This window comes from Balaenoptera musculus, chromosome 3 (genome assembly GCF_009873245.2).
Source record: "Balaenoptera musculus isolate JJ_BM4_2016_0621 chromosome 3, mBalMus1.pri.v3, whole genome shotgun sequence".
Taxonomy (NCBI): domain Eukaryota; kingdom Metazoa; phylum Chordata; class Mammalia; order Artiodactyla; family Balaenopteridae; genus Balaenoptera; species Balaenoptera musculus.
The window spans coordinates 162396325-162413833 of NC_045787.1; the positions used below are offsets into that span (position 1 = coordinate 162396325).

The following is a 17509-nucleotide window of genomic DNA, read 5'->3' on the forward strand; positions in this document are numbered from 1 at the left end:
TCCACCATGAATGCCCTCCAGACAGGGCTGGGAGGGGCAGGCAGGGGGCACACCCAGGGCGAGGGCGAGGCTAGAGGGCCTCCTCTCACTGCCTCTCTTCCCGCCCTGCCCTTGCCCCCACCTGGGCCCACCATGGGGATTGTAATTGAGTAATCGGTGAGGGTGGGCGGGCAGGCTCGGGGCGCTAATTGTGGTGTGTGCAGGATCCCTGGAACGGCATAGGGCCGAGCTGGGTAATTAGTTGTTTTTAAATAAACGTCAGCGGGCATGCTTTAATTAAACCTTCTTCCCAGCGAGAGCCTCGGAGACGTAATCACACTGAGAGAGACACACACTAGACAGAAGAGCATCGGCTCACCAGGAAGGCCTGTCCCGGTCCCAGGGGGGCCACACCCCGAATCCCAGGCTCTAGGACCCCCGGTGGGATGGACCCTGGTGCTCTGGGTTGGGGGGTGAGGGGCTGATCCGGGGACCCCTTGGTGGTGCCAGGGGGCATAATCACCAAGTCTTCCTCTGGCCTGGTTCTGAGTGGTCTGAAGCGGGTACCCTAACGAGTGGTCGGGAGGTATTTCAGTGTTCTATCCGCCCTCCTGGCAGGGTTTTGGAGGCACGGCCCCTCCCCAGCCCCAGCAGCACCTACCTTGGGTGGCCGAGGTGACCAGGACGGCAGTGACGCAGAGACCCCAGAGCACGGCGGCCAGGCGGGCCATGGTGGCGGCTGGGGCGCGTTCGGGGCTCTCAGTGGCCTGTGCAGGCGGCCTCGCCCCGCATCACCAGGTGGGTGCCACGGCCTGGCCCACCAGTCTGGGGAGGACAGGGAGAGTGAGGTGGGGGCAGCGGCCGACCCCCAGCGGGCCTAGTAGGAGGGGTGTTTGGGCCGGTCCCCTCTCCTCCTGCTGGTAGCTGAGGGCTTCCATCCTGCAGCCCCAAGAGGGGCTGGGCGATGTAACCCCCTCGAGCCAGCCGTATCTGACAGAAGCTGCACCCTTGGGCCAGAGGCTGACCCCCTCCAAGGCCTCTGACTTACACTGCACCCTCCACTCCCACCCCAACAGATGGACCCACCCATCTGGGCATCTTGGACCTCCTGGAAGCACCTCCTGGGGTCTGACAGCCCCCCTCGGGTGGCTGGGGCAACGCTTCAGGCTGTCACAGCTATGAAGGGCCCACCTGTACCCAGGCAGGCCTCAGACCCTCCGTCACGGAGGAGGAGAGCCCTCTGGAAGCCTCTTCCCCGACCCGAAATCAAGACCCTGCCTATTTGTCTCCCCCGCCCCAGCTTTCTCAGCCAGCACAGCGTCCAGGGTGGGGGACCCAGGCGTCTGGGCCCCAGCTTGCAGCCTCTGGGTCTTGGGCAGGAATCCAGGTCCCCACCCCTGGTCCCCTGCTTCCCGTTTCTCCGGCTCTGGTAGCTAATTAGAATCCAGCTGGCTGGCGCCACAGATCAGGGACCAGGGATGACTGAGTCCCCTCTTTCCTCTCAGGGGGAACCCTCAGGGTAAGCTGGAGACAAGCAGGCGGGGTGAGGGGTGGGTGCAGCCCCTGGGGGGCCAGGGAGGGTGAAGGAGGGGTGGAAGTTGTGTGGCAACCCCTGCAATTCCCCCCAACCCCACCCCGTCTGCCCATCCTCAGGCACAGCGGCTCTGAGGGCACAGAGCCGGGTTCTGACCCACTTCTTCTCCCTCACGGCCTCTCCTCTTCTCACTGCCTCCGTCTCCCCTGGATCCTCTCGAGACTGGACACCCAGATCTTTACTTTTAGTCCTTTGCTTTATCTACACCCCAGTTCTCCAATATGGCCCCAGCCCAGGGGCACCAGCCTGGCCAGGAACTTGCTAGAAATGCACATTCTCTGAGGAGGGTCAGCACCCCATGCTTTTTTGTTTGTTTGTTTGTTTTTTGGTCGCGCCGCGTGGCATGCGGGATCTTAGTTCCCCAACCAGGGATCGAACCCGTGCCCCCTGAAGTGGAAGTACAGAGTCTTAACCGTTGGACCGACAAGGAATTCCCCAGCACCTGTGTTTTAACTGGCCCTCCAGTGTGCAAACCCCTGGTCTGTCCTCTCCCACAGTCACCCCAGCCTGTCCTACAGTCTCAACACCACCGACCAGCCAATACTTTCCAAATCCCTTATTTCCAGTTTGGAATCTCTCAAAAGAACCCCGACTACTGTTTCCCCCCGCAAAATGAAAGCCTATCCGCCAGTCGATTTAACTCCCTGTCCCCACCTCTGCTCCAGCCACTCCTGCTATTCCTCAACCACACCAGGTCCTGCCCCAGGGCCTTTGCACTTGTCACTTCCTCTGCATGTATCTTCTGTCCACCATTTATTCACATGGCCTCTTCCTCTGCTGCCTCACCCACTTTGGGCCTTGGTTCAAATGTGACTATTTCTCCCTTTTATGGAAGGGCCCCTGCACCGGCAGGGATCATTGCTTTGTTTTGCTCCTGCTTCTAGAACAGGCCTGACACACAGCAATGAATGCTTGTTGAATGAATCTCAGAACCCAAACCTAGGAATCCTCCTCAATTCCTGACTCCTCTCCTCCCTTCCCCTTCATAAACTCCATCAGCAAGTCCCACAGGCTCTGCCTCCAAAGCATCTCACCAACCTGCCCACTTCTGGCCCCCAGTGCCACCACCAGGACCAGGCCACCATCCTGCTGCACCTGGGTGCTTGTCCCGGCCTCCTCCTCCTCCTCCTCCTCCTCCCAGCCTCCCTGCCTCCACGCCTGCCCTCCACTCAGTGCTAAGGGACCATTTAATGATGTAAATCCGAGTATTCACCTCCCACTCTGCCCTCCCCTGGGGTCTCTGTTCCTCATCAGGGCCTAGAGGCCGCTGGTGACCCAGCAACACCATGCTCTCCAGCCTACCCACTTCCCGTTCCTAGAAGCTCCAGCTTCCTTCCAGCCCGAGCCCTTGCCTGGGCTGCTCCTCTACCTGGAATGCTCTCCCAGCATCCCCACATGCCTGCTGGAGCTTTTCACCATTCAGGGCTCAACCTCAAGGTCACCCCAGAAGAGTGACCTACCCCGACCACCCTAACCACACCCGCCGCCCTCGCTTGCCATCCTTCAGCTCCATTTTTGTTTGTTTGTTTGTTTGTTTGGCTACGCCGCGCAGCATGCAGGATCTTAGTTCCCCAACCAGGGATCGAATCCTTGCCCCCTGCAATGGAAGCACGGAGTCCTAACCACTGGACCGCCAGGGAACTCCCTAGCCCCATTTTTAATTCACGGCACCTGAAATTACATTCTTGTAAAAATTACCTTCCCCACTAGACCACGAGCAACTTGAGGGCAGGGACTCAGCACAGGTTCTCAAGAAAGATGAGGGCAGCTCGCTCATGGGGCGGGACATCCCTCCAGGCCTGTCTCCTCTCATGTGAAACGGGAAGGTAGTTTCCCAGGGCAGCCCTGCAGCCCTGCTCCCCGACCCCGACCCGCAGCAGCTCTCTGCACCCTCCCCAGCGCCCAGCCTTCAGGAAACTCCCCCCTCTACTTCCTCAGCCCACAACTGTCTCTTATCCCGCAACCCTGTCCACATATGGCCTTTGATGGGTTTTGGTTCATTTCATAGCACTTTACAATTTTACATGGTGTGGGGGGGTGTTCTTCACCACTTCATTTCTCCTGCACCCCATCTTCCAGCCATGGTCAGATGGTGGGGGGGACTGACCCTAGGCTGATGGATGCTGCCCTCCCTGACCCTCCCCTAGAGAGTGAAACTGGTGAGTATCTCCTCCCTGGCTCTCCCTTAGGGAGTTAAACTCCTTAGCGTCTGGTTAATGCTGGAGAGGCTGCTGGATGCCAGGCTCTGGGGGCAGCTGGCCAATGTGGGTCTGGAGCCCGACCCTGCCATTTCATGCCCCGTGACCCTGAGCGGGTCCTCCCCACTCATGCCCCCAGTTCCCTCGAAACCTCGAATCTGCAGGGTTCTGGTAAGGACAACAGTCTACATACACAGTAGACTGGCAAGGGACCCATCAGAGGGTGCTGTCACAGCACAGCAAGAGTCAGGGCACATGGGCAGCGTCCATCTGAAGGAGGCGGCTCCTCTCCTCCTCCCGGGCTGCACCCCGGGACACCAGGACCCCAGGCCTCTTCCCCGTCCACACCCCACCTCAGAGATCCAACCAGCCTCGTGGCTTTAGCGACCATCTGTACCGTGACGACTGCCACATCTGAGTCCCCGCCCCGCTTCTCTCCTCAGGTCTACACCTCCTATCTGGGTCTCCGAAGCATCTGGAGACTGACCAGACTGGACACAGTCCCCCATTTCAGTGCCTGGACCCCCCCCTCCTCCCAGGTCCTTGGGCCAAAACCCCAGGAGTCAAAATCTTGGGTTCCTCTTTCCCTCACCCCCACAGCCAGTTCAGGAGTAAGTCCTGGGTCTGCACCTCCAGAACACCCCAGCGTCCACCCGTCCATCCTTGGCAGCACCCCTCCAGACCTGGGCATCACCATCTCTACCAAACGGCCCTGACCTCTTCCCAGCCGCCCTCCAGCCCCTCTCACTCCCGCAGCCCAGGCTCCCCCCACCTCCCCTCACCCGCCACTGGCAGCCAGAGGGGCCTTTAAAAACATTATGGTATAATACATATATATATATATGTGATATAAAACTCATCATTTAACCATTTTTAAGTATAGAATTCAGTGGCATTAACTGCATTCTCAATGCTGTGCCACAACCACTGCGATCTATTTCCAAAACATTTGTATCACCCCAAACGGAAACTTGGTACCCGTTAATCAAGAACTCCCTCTCCCCTCTCCCCTCAGGCCCTGGCGACCACTCATCTGCTTTCTGTCTCTACGCATTTGCCTGCTCTGGGCATCTCATATGCATGGAGTCATATCGTGTTGGCCAGAAAGTTCGGCTGGGTTTTTCCATATGAAGTTATGGAAAAATCCGAACGGACCTTTTGGCTAATCCCAATACAATCTGTGGCCTTTTGTGTGTGACTTCTTTCACTCAGCAAAACGTTTTTGAGGTTCACCCGTGTTGTAGCCTGTGTCAGTTATTCCTCTTTCTGGTTGAGTAATATTTCACTGTACAGCCAGACCACATTTCATTTACCCATTCATCATTTTAAAAAAAAAAATTAAAAAAAAATTTTTTGGGGGCTGCGTTGGGTCTTCGTTGCTGTGCACAGGCCTTCTCTAGTTGCGGTGCACGTGCTTCTCATTGCAGTGGCTTCTCTTGTTGTAGAGCACGGGCTCCAGGTTCCGCGGGCTTCAGTAGTTGTGGCGCACAGGCTTAGTTGCTCCGTGGCAATGTGGGATCTTCCCGGACCAGGGATCGGACCTGTGTCCCCTGCATTGGCAGGTGGATTCTTAACCACTGCGCCACCAGGGAAGTCCTAAAAATTTTTTATTGGAGTATAGTTGATTTACAATGTTGTGTTAATTTCAGGTGTACAGCAAAGTGAATCATTTATACCTGCATCCACTCTTTTTTAGATTCTTTTCCCACGTTGGCCATTACAGAGTATTGGGTAGAGTTCCCTGTGCTATACAGGGTCCTTATTAGTTATCTATTTTATATGTAGTAGTGTGTAGATGTCAAAGTTTTTGGTTTTTGTTTTGGCCATGCCAGGCAGCTTGTGGGATCTTAGTTTCCTCACCAGGGATTGAACCCATGCCCTCGGCAGTGAAAGCAAGCAGTCCTAACCACTGGCCCGCCAGGCAATACCCTATCCATTCATCATTGATGGACACTCAGGTTGTTTCCACAGAGGGACTTTTTAAAGACAATGTTGGGAATTCCCTGGTGGTCCAGTGGTTAGGACTTGGTGCTTTCACTGCCGAGGGCCCGGGTTCGAGGAACTAAGATCCCACAAGCCGCTCAGCATGGCCAAAAAAAAAAAAAAAAATGTCGACACATTGCTCTCCTGCTTAAATCCCTGCTGAGGCTCCCACTCCACATCCCATGAGGTCACGCACGCCCGGCTCCTGCCCCTTTCCCACTGCTCCAGCCACGCTGGTTCCCACCATGCAGTCTCAGCCTGTGTCCCTTCAATCTCAGCTCATGTCCCCTCCTCAGAGATGCGGGTGGGCCTCCGCCACCCTGCACCATAGCACCTTGCGTTCAGTGCCCGTTTGTCCCGTCCCCACCATCCCATAACCTCCCACGTCTCCATCTTCCTCTCGGTAAAATGGGGCTACCTCATAGGGTAGCTGCACGACAAGATGAATTCATACCCGTGAAACACACAGGGCCATGCCCGGTGCATAGTGAGTACAGAGTGTCCTGGGCCGAACTGTCACCACCATCCCCACCAATCACGTCACTGCTGTGTGACTTGACTTGTCCGCTCGTGGATTTCCTTTGTAGCCCCCGGAGAATGGAAGCTCTCGAGGCCGTCCCTTAGTGCCTAGACGTGCAGTAGGTCCTCAAACAAATATCGACCAGATGAACACAAGGATGGTGGTGGGGGCAGCTGGATGGGGCGTCTGCCCTGTGACCTGGGGCCCAAGCCTGGCCCACACAGGCTGGGCACCACTGCCTCAGGGGCACAGAAGGTGTTCCCCATGGGCTGCTTGCTGCTCCCTGAAGCCCCTTCCCTGCAGCAGCTCCTCCAGGAAGCCCCAGGCACCCCCAGAACTGTCCGCACCTCGGGGCTGGAGCAGGGGAACTGGGCACTGCAACTTCTGTTCCCTCTCTTCCTGGCCTGACTGCACGCCCACTTGGCCCCGGGGAGTTTCGCCTGCTGCCTGGGGCTCACCTAAGCGAGGAGGGGAGGTCAGACGTGGATAGGTGGGAACCACCTGGGAGGCGCAGGCCTGACTACCCCCGAGGCCTTGGGATGAATGGAATTGTGTTCCCCTCCTAAAAAGATACACTGGCATCCTATCCCCCAGCACCTCAGAATGGGATCTTCTTTGGACATAAAGAGGTAGTCAAGTTAAAATGAACGAGGTCATTAGGGTGGACCCTAATTCAATCAGACTGGTGTCCTTATAAAAAGGGGATATTTGGACACAGACACCCCCCCGCCCCACCAAGGAGAACGCCACGTGAAGACGGAGGCAGAGATTGGGGTGATGCGTCTACAAGCCAGGGACTGCTGGCAAACCACCAGAAGCCAGGGGAGAGGAAGGAACCAACGCTGCTGACACTTTGATCTTGGACTCTGGGCCTCTAGAACTGGGAGATAATAAATTTCTGTTGTCAGAGCCCAGTCTGGGGTATGTTGTCACAGCAGCCCTAGCAAACTCGCACAGGGTGTCAGGGCACGTGGTGGGGGAGTTGAGGCAGAGATGGGGGCAGGGCTCTGAACCACACAACTTCAGGGGAGCCTTTCAACTACAGGATGTGTGGACCCAGCTGGGATCTCCAGTTTGCCAGAACCACCCACAATGCCAGGGGCAGCGGCTGACACCTCTGTGCCCCATTCTGAGCACTGCATGCCTGTATCTCCTTAAATCCTCAGAAGAACTTAGTAAGGGGGCGGGGGGTGTATACCCACATTTTACACAAGAGGAAAGTGAGATCCCAGGGGCACCTGACTGGCAAGGGGTCTTTGAACCCCAGGCTGAGCATGGGGAGCTGGGGAGACCTGGGGGCCCTCGAAAGCCCCCTCCTCTGGGCCCCCACTGCATCTGTGTAAGCATCCTCAGAAGTGGACACGCCCACAGGGGTCAGGTGAGCCCCCACCTGTGTCTGTCCCCACCTCGAGCCTCAGAGGGCTTGAGTGACCCCAATTTAACCCATGGGAAACAGGGCCCACCACCCTCTGAGCCCCAGGTGTGTCAGACCCCCAGGTCACGTGGGCCGCCCACTGGTCCCACACCTGCCTCCGGGTTTGCTTGAGCCCCACATCAGTTTCAAGTCAAGGGGCGGGTGCAGTGGGGTCCCAGGGCCGGGTGACACGGCCCAGGCTCTGTCCTCAGGTGCCCTGGGATGGGGCAGGGGAGGGTGGATGATAGGAGGAGAACCAGCTGCTGGAGGAGGGGAGGCACTGCTACCTTGCCATTGAGCGAGGTTGCCATGGCAACCCTCAGTGCTTGAGTGGGTGGGAGTCTGAATGCGGGGGTGGGGGTGGGGGCCAGCGCACCAACAGCGGGGTTCCGGGCCCCTCAACACAAGTTTCCTGCCTCTTGCTCCGTCCCCAGCAGCCTTGAGTCTTCCCCAAACCCAGCAGCCCGAGAGCCCAGCTCCACAGGCCCATCTCCTCCAGGAAACCCTCGGGCATGGCAGGGTGGGTAACTAGCAGGCCCTGGGATAGGTCCAAGGACTTAGCTCCTGGATCTCAATCTGCTGTGTGATTTCGGGCCAGGCTCTTGGCCTCTCTGAGCCCATTTCCCCATCCTTACTCTGGGACTAACAGACTTCCCTCACAGAGACGGAGCAAGTGCCCAGAGAGTGTCCGGCACATAACCTCCTTCAGGAAGGGGGCTGTGGGCTCAGGGAGGGCAGGGTCCCCACCAAACCCTCAGCTCCACCCCCTCATCTTCCCATATCTCAGCAGAGGGCAGCCCAGTCCTCCCAGGCGCTCAAGAACCATACAGATATCCTGGACCCCTCTTCTCCTCTCATCCCTGCAGCAGCTCCTGCGTCTCCTTCTTCAGAATCTGCTCACTTTCTCCTGACTCCTTGGTCCCCTCCCTGGTCCAGCCCTGTCGCCTCCTCCCCTGTCTCCCAGCTCTCCACCCTTGCTGCCCCGTCTGTTCCACATCCAGCCACCAGAGGGCGCCTGTGAGCACCTGAGTCTGGGCACATCCCTCCTCTGCTCAGAACCTTCCATGGCTCCCACCTCACTCAGAGCAAAAGCCAAAAAGCCCTTCCTCGGCCCACAAGGCCCTGCACACTCTGCCCTGTCCCCTCCCTACCCTCACCTCTTTACACTTTCCCCCTCACTCACTAACACCAGGCACAGTCCCCTCTCAGGGCCTTTGCACTGGCCGTTCCCTCCTCCCCAGATACCTGCATAGCTTCTCCCTTGCCTCCTTCAGGTCTTTACGCAAACGCTGCCGGCTCTGGGAGGCCCTGCTGGCCCCAGCACTCTTGCATCCTGCTCTGGCTTTATTTCTACATGGCACTCATTGCTAGCATGCCAGCCACGCGTTTTACTTATTTGCTTATTATCTCTCTCCCACTAGATGTCGGCGCCACAGGGTGGGGTTTGTCTGTCTTGTAAATTTTAAAAGGTCACTCTGGCTGCCAAGTGGTGCTGGACTGCAGGGGGTGGGACCATTCAAAACCTCCCCTTCTCCCTGGATGCCTCCTCCCTGGTCTCCCCCATCTATCTGCTACTCCCACCACTTCCAATCTCTACCCTGCAGCCAGAGTGATCTTTGCAAAATGAAAACCCAATCACATCCCTCCCTGCCTACAGTCCTCCATGGCTCCCTATTGCCTCAGAGGCCTCAACATGGCATTTCAGGCCCTGGTCTCCTGCTACCTTCTCATCACCTTCTCTGCTCTGGCCTATCCTCACCCTCCACATCTCTCTCTCACATACCCAGAGGACTCCTGCCCTCTGTCCCTTCTTCCTCCAAAAGTCTCTGCCTGCCAGGACTGTGTTGGTCCCTCCCGTACCCACACTAGCGGCACACTGGGTCTCCACATTTTACTCCCCTAATTGGACTTGGGCTCTGCAGTTGAAAGTCTATCCCACCAGGGGAAGTTCCATCGTGGCTTGGCCTGGCTCTCTGTTGCATGCCCAGCCCTGGGCAAGGAGAGGGTTCTTGTTAATTTGTTTAATGAACGAAGATGAAACAGACCCATAGAAGAGGTTGTCCATTCAGTGGATAGTTACCTAGCTCCCACCTGGTCACAAGTGCTTTGGAGGAAAATAGGCTTGTAGGGGAGAGAGAGAGTGAAGGGGGTATGAGTGGGTGCAAATGTAGATGGGGTGGTCAGGGAACACCTGGCCAAGAAGGTAATATTTTAGCAAAGGTCTCAAGGAGGGGAGCCATCTAGGTACTGGAGAAAGAGTATCCAGGCAGTGGGAACAGCATATGCAAAGGCCCTGAGGTAGGAATGTGCTGGAGTGTGGCTCTGGCCCAGTGAGTGAGGGGAGAGAGGGAAGAGGTGAGGGCGGGTTTACAGGGCAGAGTGAGCAGGGCCTGTGGGAGTGAGGTGGGAGCCGTGGACGTTCTGAGTGGGGACAAGACGTGCCCTGACTCGGGTACTCACAGACTGCTGCTGGCAAGGGGAGATCAGACTGTGTATGTGAGGAGGGGTGCTGCTGAGAGCAGAGGGTGCGCCCCACCCCCTCCCTCCTTGTTTCTCCAGGTCCACACTGCTGTCAGAACCAGAAACCTGCACTTTCCTCCTCCCCCTCCCCTTCCCTCTGCCTTCCAACCGATCATCTACTAAATCATGTCAACTCTGTCTCGAAAGCCCCACACGGGTCCATCTCTAATGTCTCAAGGTCTCCACCTGGGCCTTCACCTTGACAGCTGTGGCGGCCTCCTACCCACACTGGCCTCTCCACTGCCCCCACCCGCCCTCTGCAGTTCTCTCCTACAAAGCAAGCCAGAGGGAGCGCATGCTAAACATTCCAACCATGTCTCATGGGCCTTGACCCCTTCACAGGCCTCCCCAGCCCCGTGGACAAGTAGAAACGCAAACCCACAAACGTCCTTCGGCCCCCAAGACCGGCGTCCTCTCTCCCCGCCTGGCCAGGAAATGTCTTTCCTTCCCCCCCAGCCACCCCCTTCCTTCTGACCTTAGGGCGGGCCCCTCCCTCTCACAAACTCTCCCTCTCCTCCACTTTATCCCTCTTTCCCCTCCAGATCTTAGCTGGGAAGCCCCCTCCACCAGGAAGCTCTCCCTGACTTGCAGGCCAACCGGGCACCTCTTTGACGCTCCTCGCCACAGTGGGTTGGTACCATGGTGGCCTGTGGTCCATTTCCACCCCAAGGTGTTCCCTGACTGGCCACAAGCCTCGCACTCACTCCAGGCATGCAGAGCAGTGCTGAAAACAGTCATGGGAGCCAGGGCCTGAGGCAGAGCGCATGGAAGAAGGCTCTGGGGCCCTCTGCTACCACCAGACTAGCAGCAAAGGGGCAGAGACCAGAGGGATGGGGAGACGGTGCTCGGCAGGGCGAGAGGGAAGAGGCCCTGGGTCTCAGGGTCCTAGGTTCAAATCCCAGCTGTGCCCACTTTAGGCTGTGTGACGAGGCCCCCACTTCCCTCCTCTGCATTCTGTCTCTTCCCCAGGGAAACGGGTTGAAAGTCTCACAACACTGGTTATGGGGCTTAGAAGTGATATCCAGCAATCCTACGCGTCTCTTTTAGAGCACGTACTGTGCACCAGGCGCCGATCTAGGTGCTGGAGAGACAGCCAGGTACGAGCCAGACACAAAGAACACTAAAGAGGTCAATCCCGTGATGTACTAGTGTTGTGTGTATGTGTGTGTGTGGGTGTCATGCAGTCTTAAATACGGTGATGGGGAAAGGCTGGACACGTCAGCAAAGCTCTGGGAAGCTGAGGGAGGAGCCACAGAGGTGCCCAGGGAGGAGAAGACTCGTGCAAAGGCCCTGGGGCTGGCCGGGGCCTGCATGTTTGAGAACCAGTGAGGGCGCGAGCACAGGGGAGTGGGAGGAGGTGAAGGCAGGGAGGTGAAAGGGACAGACAGCACCAGACTTGCCCCCAGTGGGGCTGTCCCTCTGCTGATGAGGGTGCATCCAAGGATGCCCTGACCTCCACCACCAGGGGCAATGGGGCAGGAGGGGGGTGGTGCTGCAGGGTGGGAGTTGGGCACCTGTGGCCTAGACACTGCCCACAGCCAATGGGCTAAAAATGGTTTTGCCACTTTCAAAGGGTTAAGAAGAAGAGGGAGAAGAAGACTAGTAAGCCCGCCAAAGTCTCTAATACTTGCTGTCTGGGTCTTCACAGAGGGACTTTGCCGACCGCTGATCTAGAGCAGTGGTACTCACCTGGGAGGGCGCACAATATTGCTCCTCTTCCCAGGCTGTTTGGCAATGTCTGGAGACATTTTTAGGTGTCACAGCTGGTGGCGGGGGGGGGGCAGGGGGGCATGCTACCGGTATCTAGAGGGTTGAGGCTAGGGACGTTAAAAAGTCCTATGATGCACAGGTCACTCCCCCTGCCGAGAACGACACAGCCCCAGTGTCAGGAACGCCACAGCCGGGACACCCTGCCCTGGGCCCCTCACCTGTCTGCACCACCTCCCCGACCCTGGACAGGAGCACCCACCTGGCTGCCTGGCCTACCGGGTATTTTTAGCCCCTGAGGGAGAGGCCCTGGCTATTTTTAGCTTTTGGAGGGGGGTGGGGGGTGGGCAAGGCTATTTTTAGCCTGGGCATCTATTTATTGCAATTTTTATCTTCCCCAAATTTTGGAGTTGGGGGGAGGGTGGCAGGGGGGCTTCTACTTGGCTAATTCCCCAGTGCCGGCACAGACCACTGAAACAAGGGTGGGGCGTGAGAGAGAGCCTGGGCTAGTGCCCCCACGAAGGAGGGGTTGCTCAGTCCTTGACCGTGGCACTCCTACCCCTGGCAAGGGCAGGGGGGGCCCCACATTACCCTCCACGCTCTAAACCCTATATGCACGCAGCCCTGCAGAGGAGCCGCCTCCCCACGCTGACACCCTCACACACAAGAGCACCCATGAGGCCACCCCAGGGAGAGGCCTCACAGGTGTCTGCATGGGACAGGTGCAGAGCTGGCCTGGTCTGGCCCCCGGTGGGTAGCCCTGGATCCCCCAAAGGGACAGGGTTCGATGGGGAGCCCTCACTGTGCAAAGCCTGGGGGGAGTCGCCTGGGGTCTCCAGTCCTTTGAGAGGCCCCCTCCCACTTACTCAGCTAAGAGTTCTTGAGCACCTACTGTGGGCCAGGCGTAAGTCTAGGCACCTGGCATCCGAAAGCAAACCAAGTAACAAATTCCCTGAGCACTTGGATCCTGGTCGGGGAGACCGACGATAAACAAACAGGCACAATAAATCAGGAAATTACAGAGTGTGCGAAAGCCATCCGCGCTACGGAAAGTCAGGAAGCGGGTGGGAAGCTGCAATTTTAAACAGGTTGCATGGGTAAAGGTTACTGAGGAGGTGACATCTGAAGCGGGTGAGGGAACAAAGTTTTTGCAGACGTCTGGGTGAGGGGTCCAAGTGAAGGAGCGGCCAGTGCAAAGGTCCTGGGGTAGGACTGCGTTTAGGAGCAGTGAGGAGAGAGGGGGTGAGGGGGAAGAGGTGATAGGGAAGGTCATGCAGGTTTGGACCACAGGACACCCCACGGGACTGGGATTTGCTGTGGTGCCAAGACGCAGGGGCTGCTGTTTTCCGAGTAGAGGGCTGCCTCTCCCCAGCTGGGACTCTGGCCCTTCTGGATGGGGAGACACAAGCCTTCTCCCCCACTGCTGCGATAGGAGCCCCTTGACTGAAATTGCTTTTGTCACTAGACTGCGTGCTCCCTGAGGACAGGACTGGGGCACCGTCCCCACGGCGTCCCCAGCACAGCGCCTAGTGAAAAGACACTTGGCAAATATTCACAGATTTCATGAAGAGGTGCACCCAGCCTCGCTCCAAGGAGCCCCACATACATACACCTGGGAGCACGCCTGCAGGTGCCCACAAGATGCAGAGAGCTGCTCACACATGGAAACACACACACACACACACACCCCCCACACACACACTGCCAGCCCCTCTGCAAAACTCACAAACACTAGCACACAAAAGACCCTTAGGAACATAGGACCAGCCTGTCGGACACGTGGCCGGCTGCACACAGGCTCGTCCAGGTCACCATCCAAATCACACAGAACAGGTACACACAGGTGCAGACAGACGTGTAACACAGGACTGGATTCTAGGGGCAGTGGGAGCCACTTCCAGACCTCTGTTCAGCAGCCCCCCCCCACCTGGGACCCCACTTTCTTTTTCATCAGGGTGGCCAAGGCGAGAGCTGGGAGGAGTGCTGGTGCCGTCAGGTCCAGCTCCAGACCCAGGGAACCCCCATCTCAGGAGCATCCCCCCCCCCACCTCCCTGGAGGGTCTGGAGGAGGGGAAATGTCTGGCGTCTGGAAATTGAATCCTCGGGAGGAGCCCACACAGAAACCACAGCCCTCTGTGTGTCCTTGGCCACACGTCTGGCTGGAGAGGTAGGAGGGGGCAGAGACTGAAAACTTCAGCTCCCCGTGGCCAGCGGGTGGGGACATCGGGGATCCCGCTCCTCCTGTTCTCCATCACGGGCACCCATTCTGGGGCCAAGCAGCACAGCCTCCTGAGATCGGCACCCCCACCCCCAGATGCCCAGGCTGGGGCTGAAGCGCCACACTCTCTCCTGCCAGCCTGGGCACCCAGGGAGGACGCAGATGCCAGGCGCAGGCAGCAGGCAGCCCCGCACATGCAGGTGGACCCCAGGCCGGGACCAGATCGCTTGATGAGAACAGACTCCGGAGCAGCCAGGGCGCCCGCTGGCCCCTCCCCCACTGGCCGGCAGGGTCCTCCTTGGGCCCCCCAGGAGAAGAGGCTCCCCAGGGCAGGCTGGGAATAGAAACCAGGCTTCGAGTCTCCTGCCTTCCACCTCCTCCCTGCAGGCCCCACAGCCCAGATGCGCTGGTCCCCAGCTACCTGCCCTCCCCCAACCCTGGGCATCGTCTCCACGTCCAAGGGCAGACATAGCACGGGTGATCCTGCCTTAGGCCAGCTCCCCACGAGTGGATGTTGGGATGGGCACCCCCTGGAGTGAGGGAGGGCCTGGTAGGGCATTGGAGAGCAGGAGTAAGAAGCATGGGGTGAGCTAAGGCCCCGTGGGAGGTCAATGAGGAAGAGGAGGAAGAAGGTGGCAATGCCAGCAGGAGGGCCAGGCACTCACATGTGAGCACACACGTATGAGCTCGGTGCGTGGGGGCCATTGTTGCCAGCCAGGGATCGAATTAGTTCCCTTTTCTGCTTTCCAGATGATTTTTCATCTCTGTAATTAATGGGCAAGTCAGTTCTGAACAGCATGGCAGGCAAATTACTAGTTAGGAAGATCACGGATAACTTTCTCGATATGATAATGAAGGTTGTATTCCTTCTCTTAGTCTCCCTGTTTTCATCCTACTTTTAAGTAATAAATTCGGCATTAGTGGGAGGGGAGTGGGGAGGAAGGAGAAGTCACCTGCCCCCAGAGCTGGGGCCTGACCCAGGCTGACCGGGGAGTCCTCAGCCCCTGGCCATGGGGCAGATGGAGAGGATGAGAGACGGGGACCCTCCGTGGGGCACCCTGACACCCCGATGACCGATTCAGGGCATCAGGCCTAGGAGAACACGTGGAGGGCAGGGAGCCCCCAGGCTGCTAGCCAGGGTGAAGGAGTTGGGACTGGGGTCAGGTTACAGGCTTATGCCGGCCCTTTGGGTGCTGGAGAGGGGAGCAGAGATCAACGGCCTCTCCCCAAGGAGAATCGAGATCCACAGGCCCAGAGCAGATATCCACTCTCAAGCGTAGTACCCCACACCTATCCTCACACTGTCCAACCCCCTCTCCTCGATGACTCCTGAAGCAGCTAAGAGAACAGGGCAAGCAGAGAGAGGGAGAGAAAGAGAAAGAGAGAGGCGGAGACACAACCAGCCATCTTGGCAGCCATTTTGAACCCCTCCCCCTGCTCCCCCCTGCACACCACATGTTTGGAGGTAGGCAGCAGAACCCAGGCCCTGGGTCCCGCAGAAGCCGGGAGGAAAGGGGGCCCTGTTCTCAAGGCTGGGATGGAGGGACGCCCACTCAGCTGCCATGACTTTGGGGGGAGAGGTGGGGGAGGGAGGAGTGGACTTCGGGGAAGGTACAGTGAGGTGCTGGGTAGGCATGGGGCTGGGTGCTGACCGAGACTGGAAGACTAGAGACAGGTGTGTGCGTGCGGGCTGTGTGCAGGCAAGGGGCTGGCGGTCTTCAGATGGGTGCCAGGGGTGCACTGGAGAAATGCCTGTGGGGCCACTTTTTGGCCAGGGCTGGAGCACACACAGCGCTGCCCACCCTCTTCTGCACGGACTCCTGTCACAGGACCCTCAGATGGAAAGATGACAATTGAAACCCCAGGCTCTACCCAATGAACACCTGGGAGAGAGGGAGGGCTTGCTCTCAAAGCCCGACTCCGGGTGGCTTAAACCCCACAGCTTCCCACGCTTATCCGGGTACCGCGGAGAGAAGATGCTCTCGGTGGCTACAGCCGGCCAGACACCCAGACAGACCCCTCCCCATCCCCCGCGCCTCTGCCTCCCAGAGAAAAACAACCCCCAGGCCGGCGTCCTGCGGTGCCAGCCCCCAACGCGGCTCCTCTGGGGGCCGGGGCCCGCGCGCGGCGCGCACACGCACCCTCTCCGCTCACACCCAAACACCTACACAAACAGGGCGCCAAGCACCCGCGCGCACACGCACCGGGGACACGCAGGCACCGCCGCGCCGCTTCCCCACAAAGGCTGGCGCGCGCGCGGGCACACGCAGCCACGCGCGGGCACACTCGCGGTCCCCTCCCCCCACCGGCACCCCGCGGCCGCGCATCCGCACCCCCCGACACTCCATGGGGGCTGCCCCTCCCGGTCCCCTGGCCGGTGCGGGTGAGGTGCAGGCCGCCCTCGATTTCCCTCGCGCTCCTGTGCGGTAACCCGCGGCTCCAGTATCCCCTCCCCCTTCCCGGCTAGCACAGGCCCCGGCTCCCATCTTCCCTACCTCGGCCCACACACCTGGCCCAGGTACGGCGTCCCCCTCGCCCTGGGCCCGCAGACACTCACCTGTCCAGCGCCGCTCCGGGGTCGGCTTTGCGGGTCTCTCCTGCGGCTCCGCGAACCCAGGCCCCCCGCCCGGCACATCTCCCGGAACCGGGGCTGGGGGGAAACGGGCGAGGGTTGGCGGGGCCCAGCACCGCCGCCACCAACCAAAAATTAAAAAAAAAAGCGGATTACACAGCTCCAAAGGCGGCCCCCTCGCGGCAGCAGAGACTCGGGGCTGGGGGCGACCGGGTCCGCGCCCCTCCCAGGGAGGGAGGCGGCGGAGGCGGCGGGGCGGGGGCGGTGTCAGAGCTCCGGGGGCTGGGGCGAGGCGGAGCCCCCCGAAGAGGCGCTAGCAGCTGCCCGCATCTCCCCCGCAGCTCCGCGGCCCCGACGGAGGCTGCACGTGTGCGCCCAGGCGACTTCCCAGCCCCCTCCGACGGTGGCAGCCGAGGAGTTAACGGGGCAGCTGGGGCGCCCCTGCAGCCCCCCGCCGCCCGGCGGCGCCGCTCCGGGGCCCGCGGGGCCCCATCCGCCGGGGCCTTCTCGGCAGACGGCGGGGCGGGGGCGCCGCAGCGCCGACAGCTCCCGCGCCGACGGCTCGGGCTCCCCGCAGTGGCCGCAGGGGGCTCGGATAGGGGGCGGGCGCCGCGGAGCTGGAGGGGGGGCGCGGCTGTAGGCGGGCGAGGCGGTGTCGCGCCCCCGGGGTGGCTGGAGGGGGGGCGCTCAGCCGGGCCCGTGGGCACCGCAGGACGCGCGGACAGAGCCGGCGCCGGGCACCAGCAATGACAAGCCGCCTGCTCGCCCCTCTCTCCGGCGCACCAGCTCCAGGAGGGGGGCGCG

The 17509-nt window shown here is 59.5% G+C and overlaps 1 protein-coding gene across 5 annotated transcripts in view; it reads right to left on the minus strand.

The window, feature by feature from the left end:
- The window catches only part of ADGRL1 (adhesion G protein-coupled receptor L1), a 43030-nt gene extending 25908 nt beyond the window's left edge, over positions 1-17122 (minus strand). For 2 of the 5 annotated variants that reach the window (XM_036846504.1, XM_036846502.1), the window contains exons 1-2: positions 16691-17122; positions 641-804 (exon numbers count right to left, since the gene is read on the minus strand). In XM_036846504.1, coding sequence (XP_036702399.1) covers positions 641-710 — 70 coding nt within the window. In that variant the 5' untranslated portion in view covers positions 711-804; positions 16691-17122. The remainder of the gene's footprint in view (positions 1-640; positions 805-16690) is intronic. The other 3 variants (XM_036846500.1, XM_036846498.1, XM_036846501.1) reach the window with 2 other exon arrangements.
- Between the last annotated feature and the right edge of the window lie 387 nt (positions 17123-17509).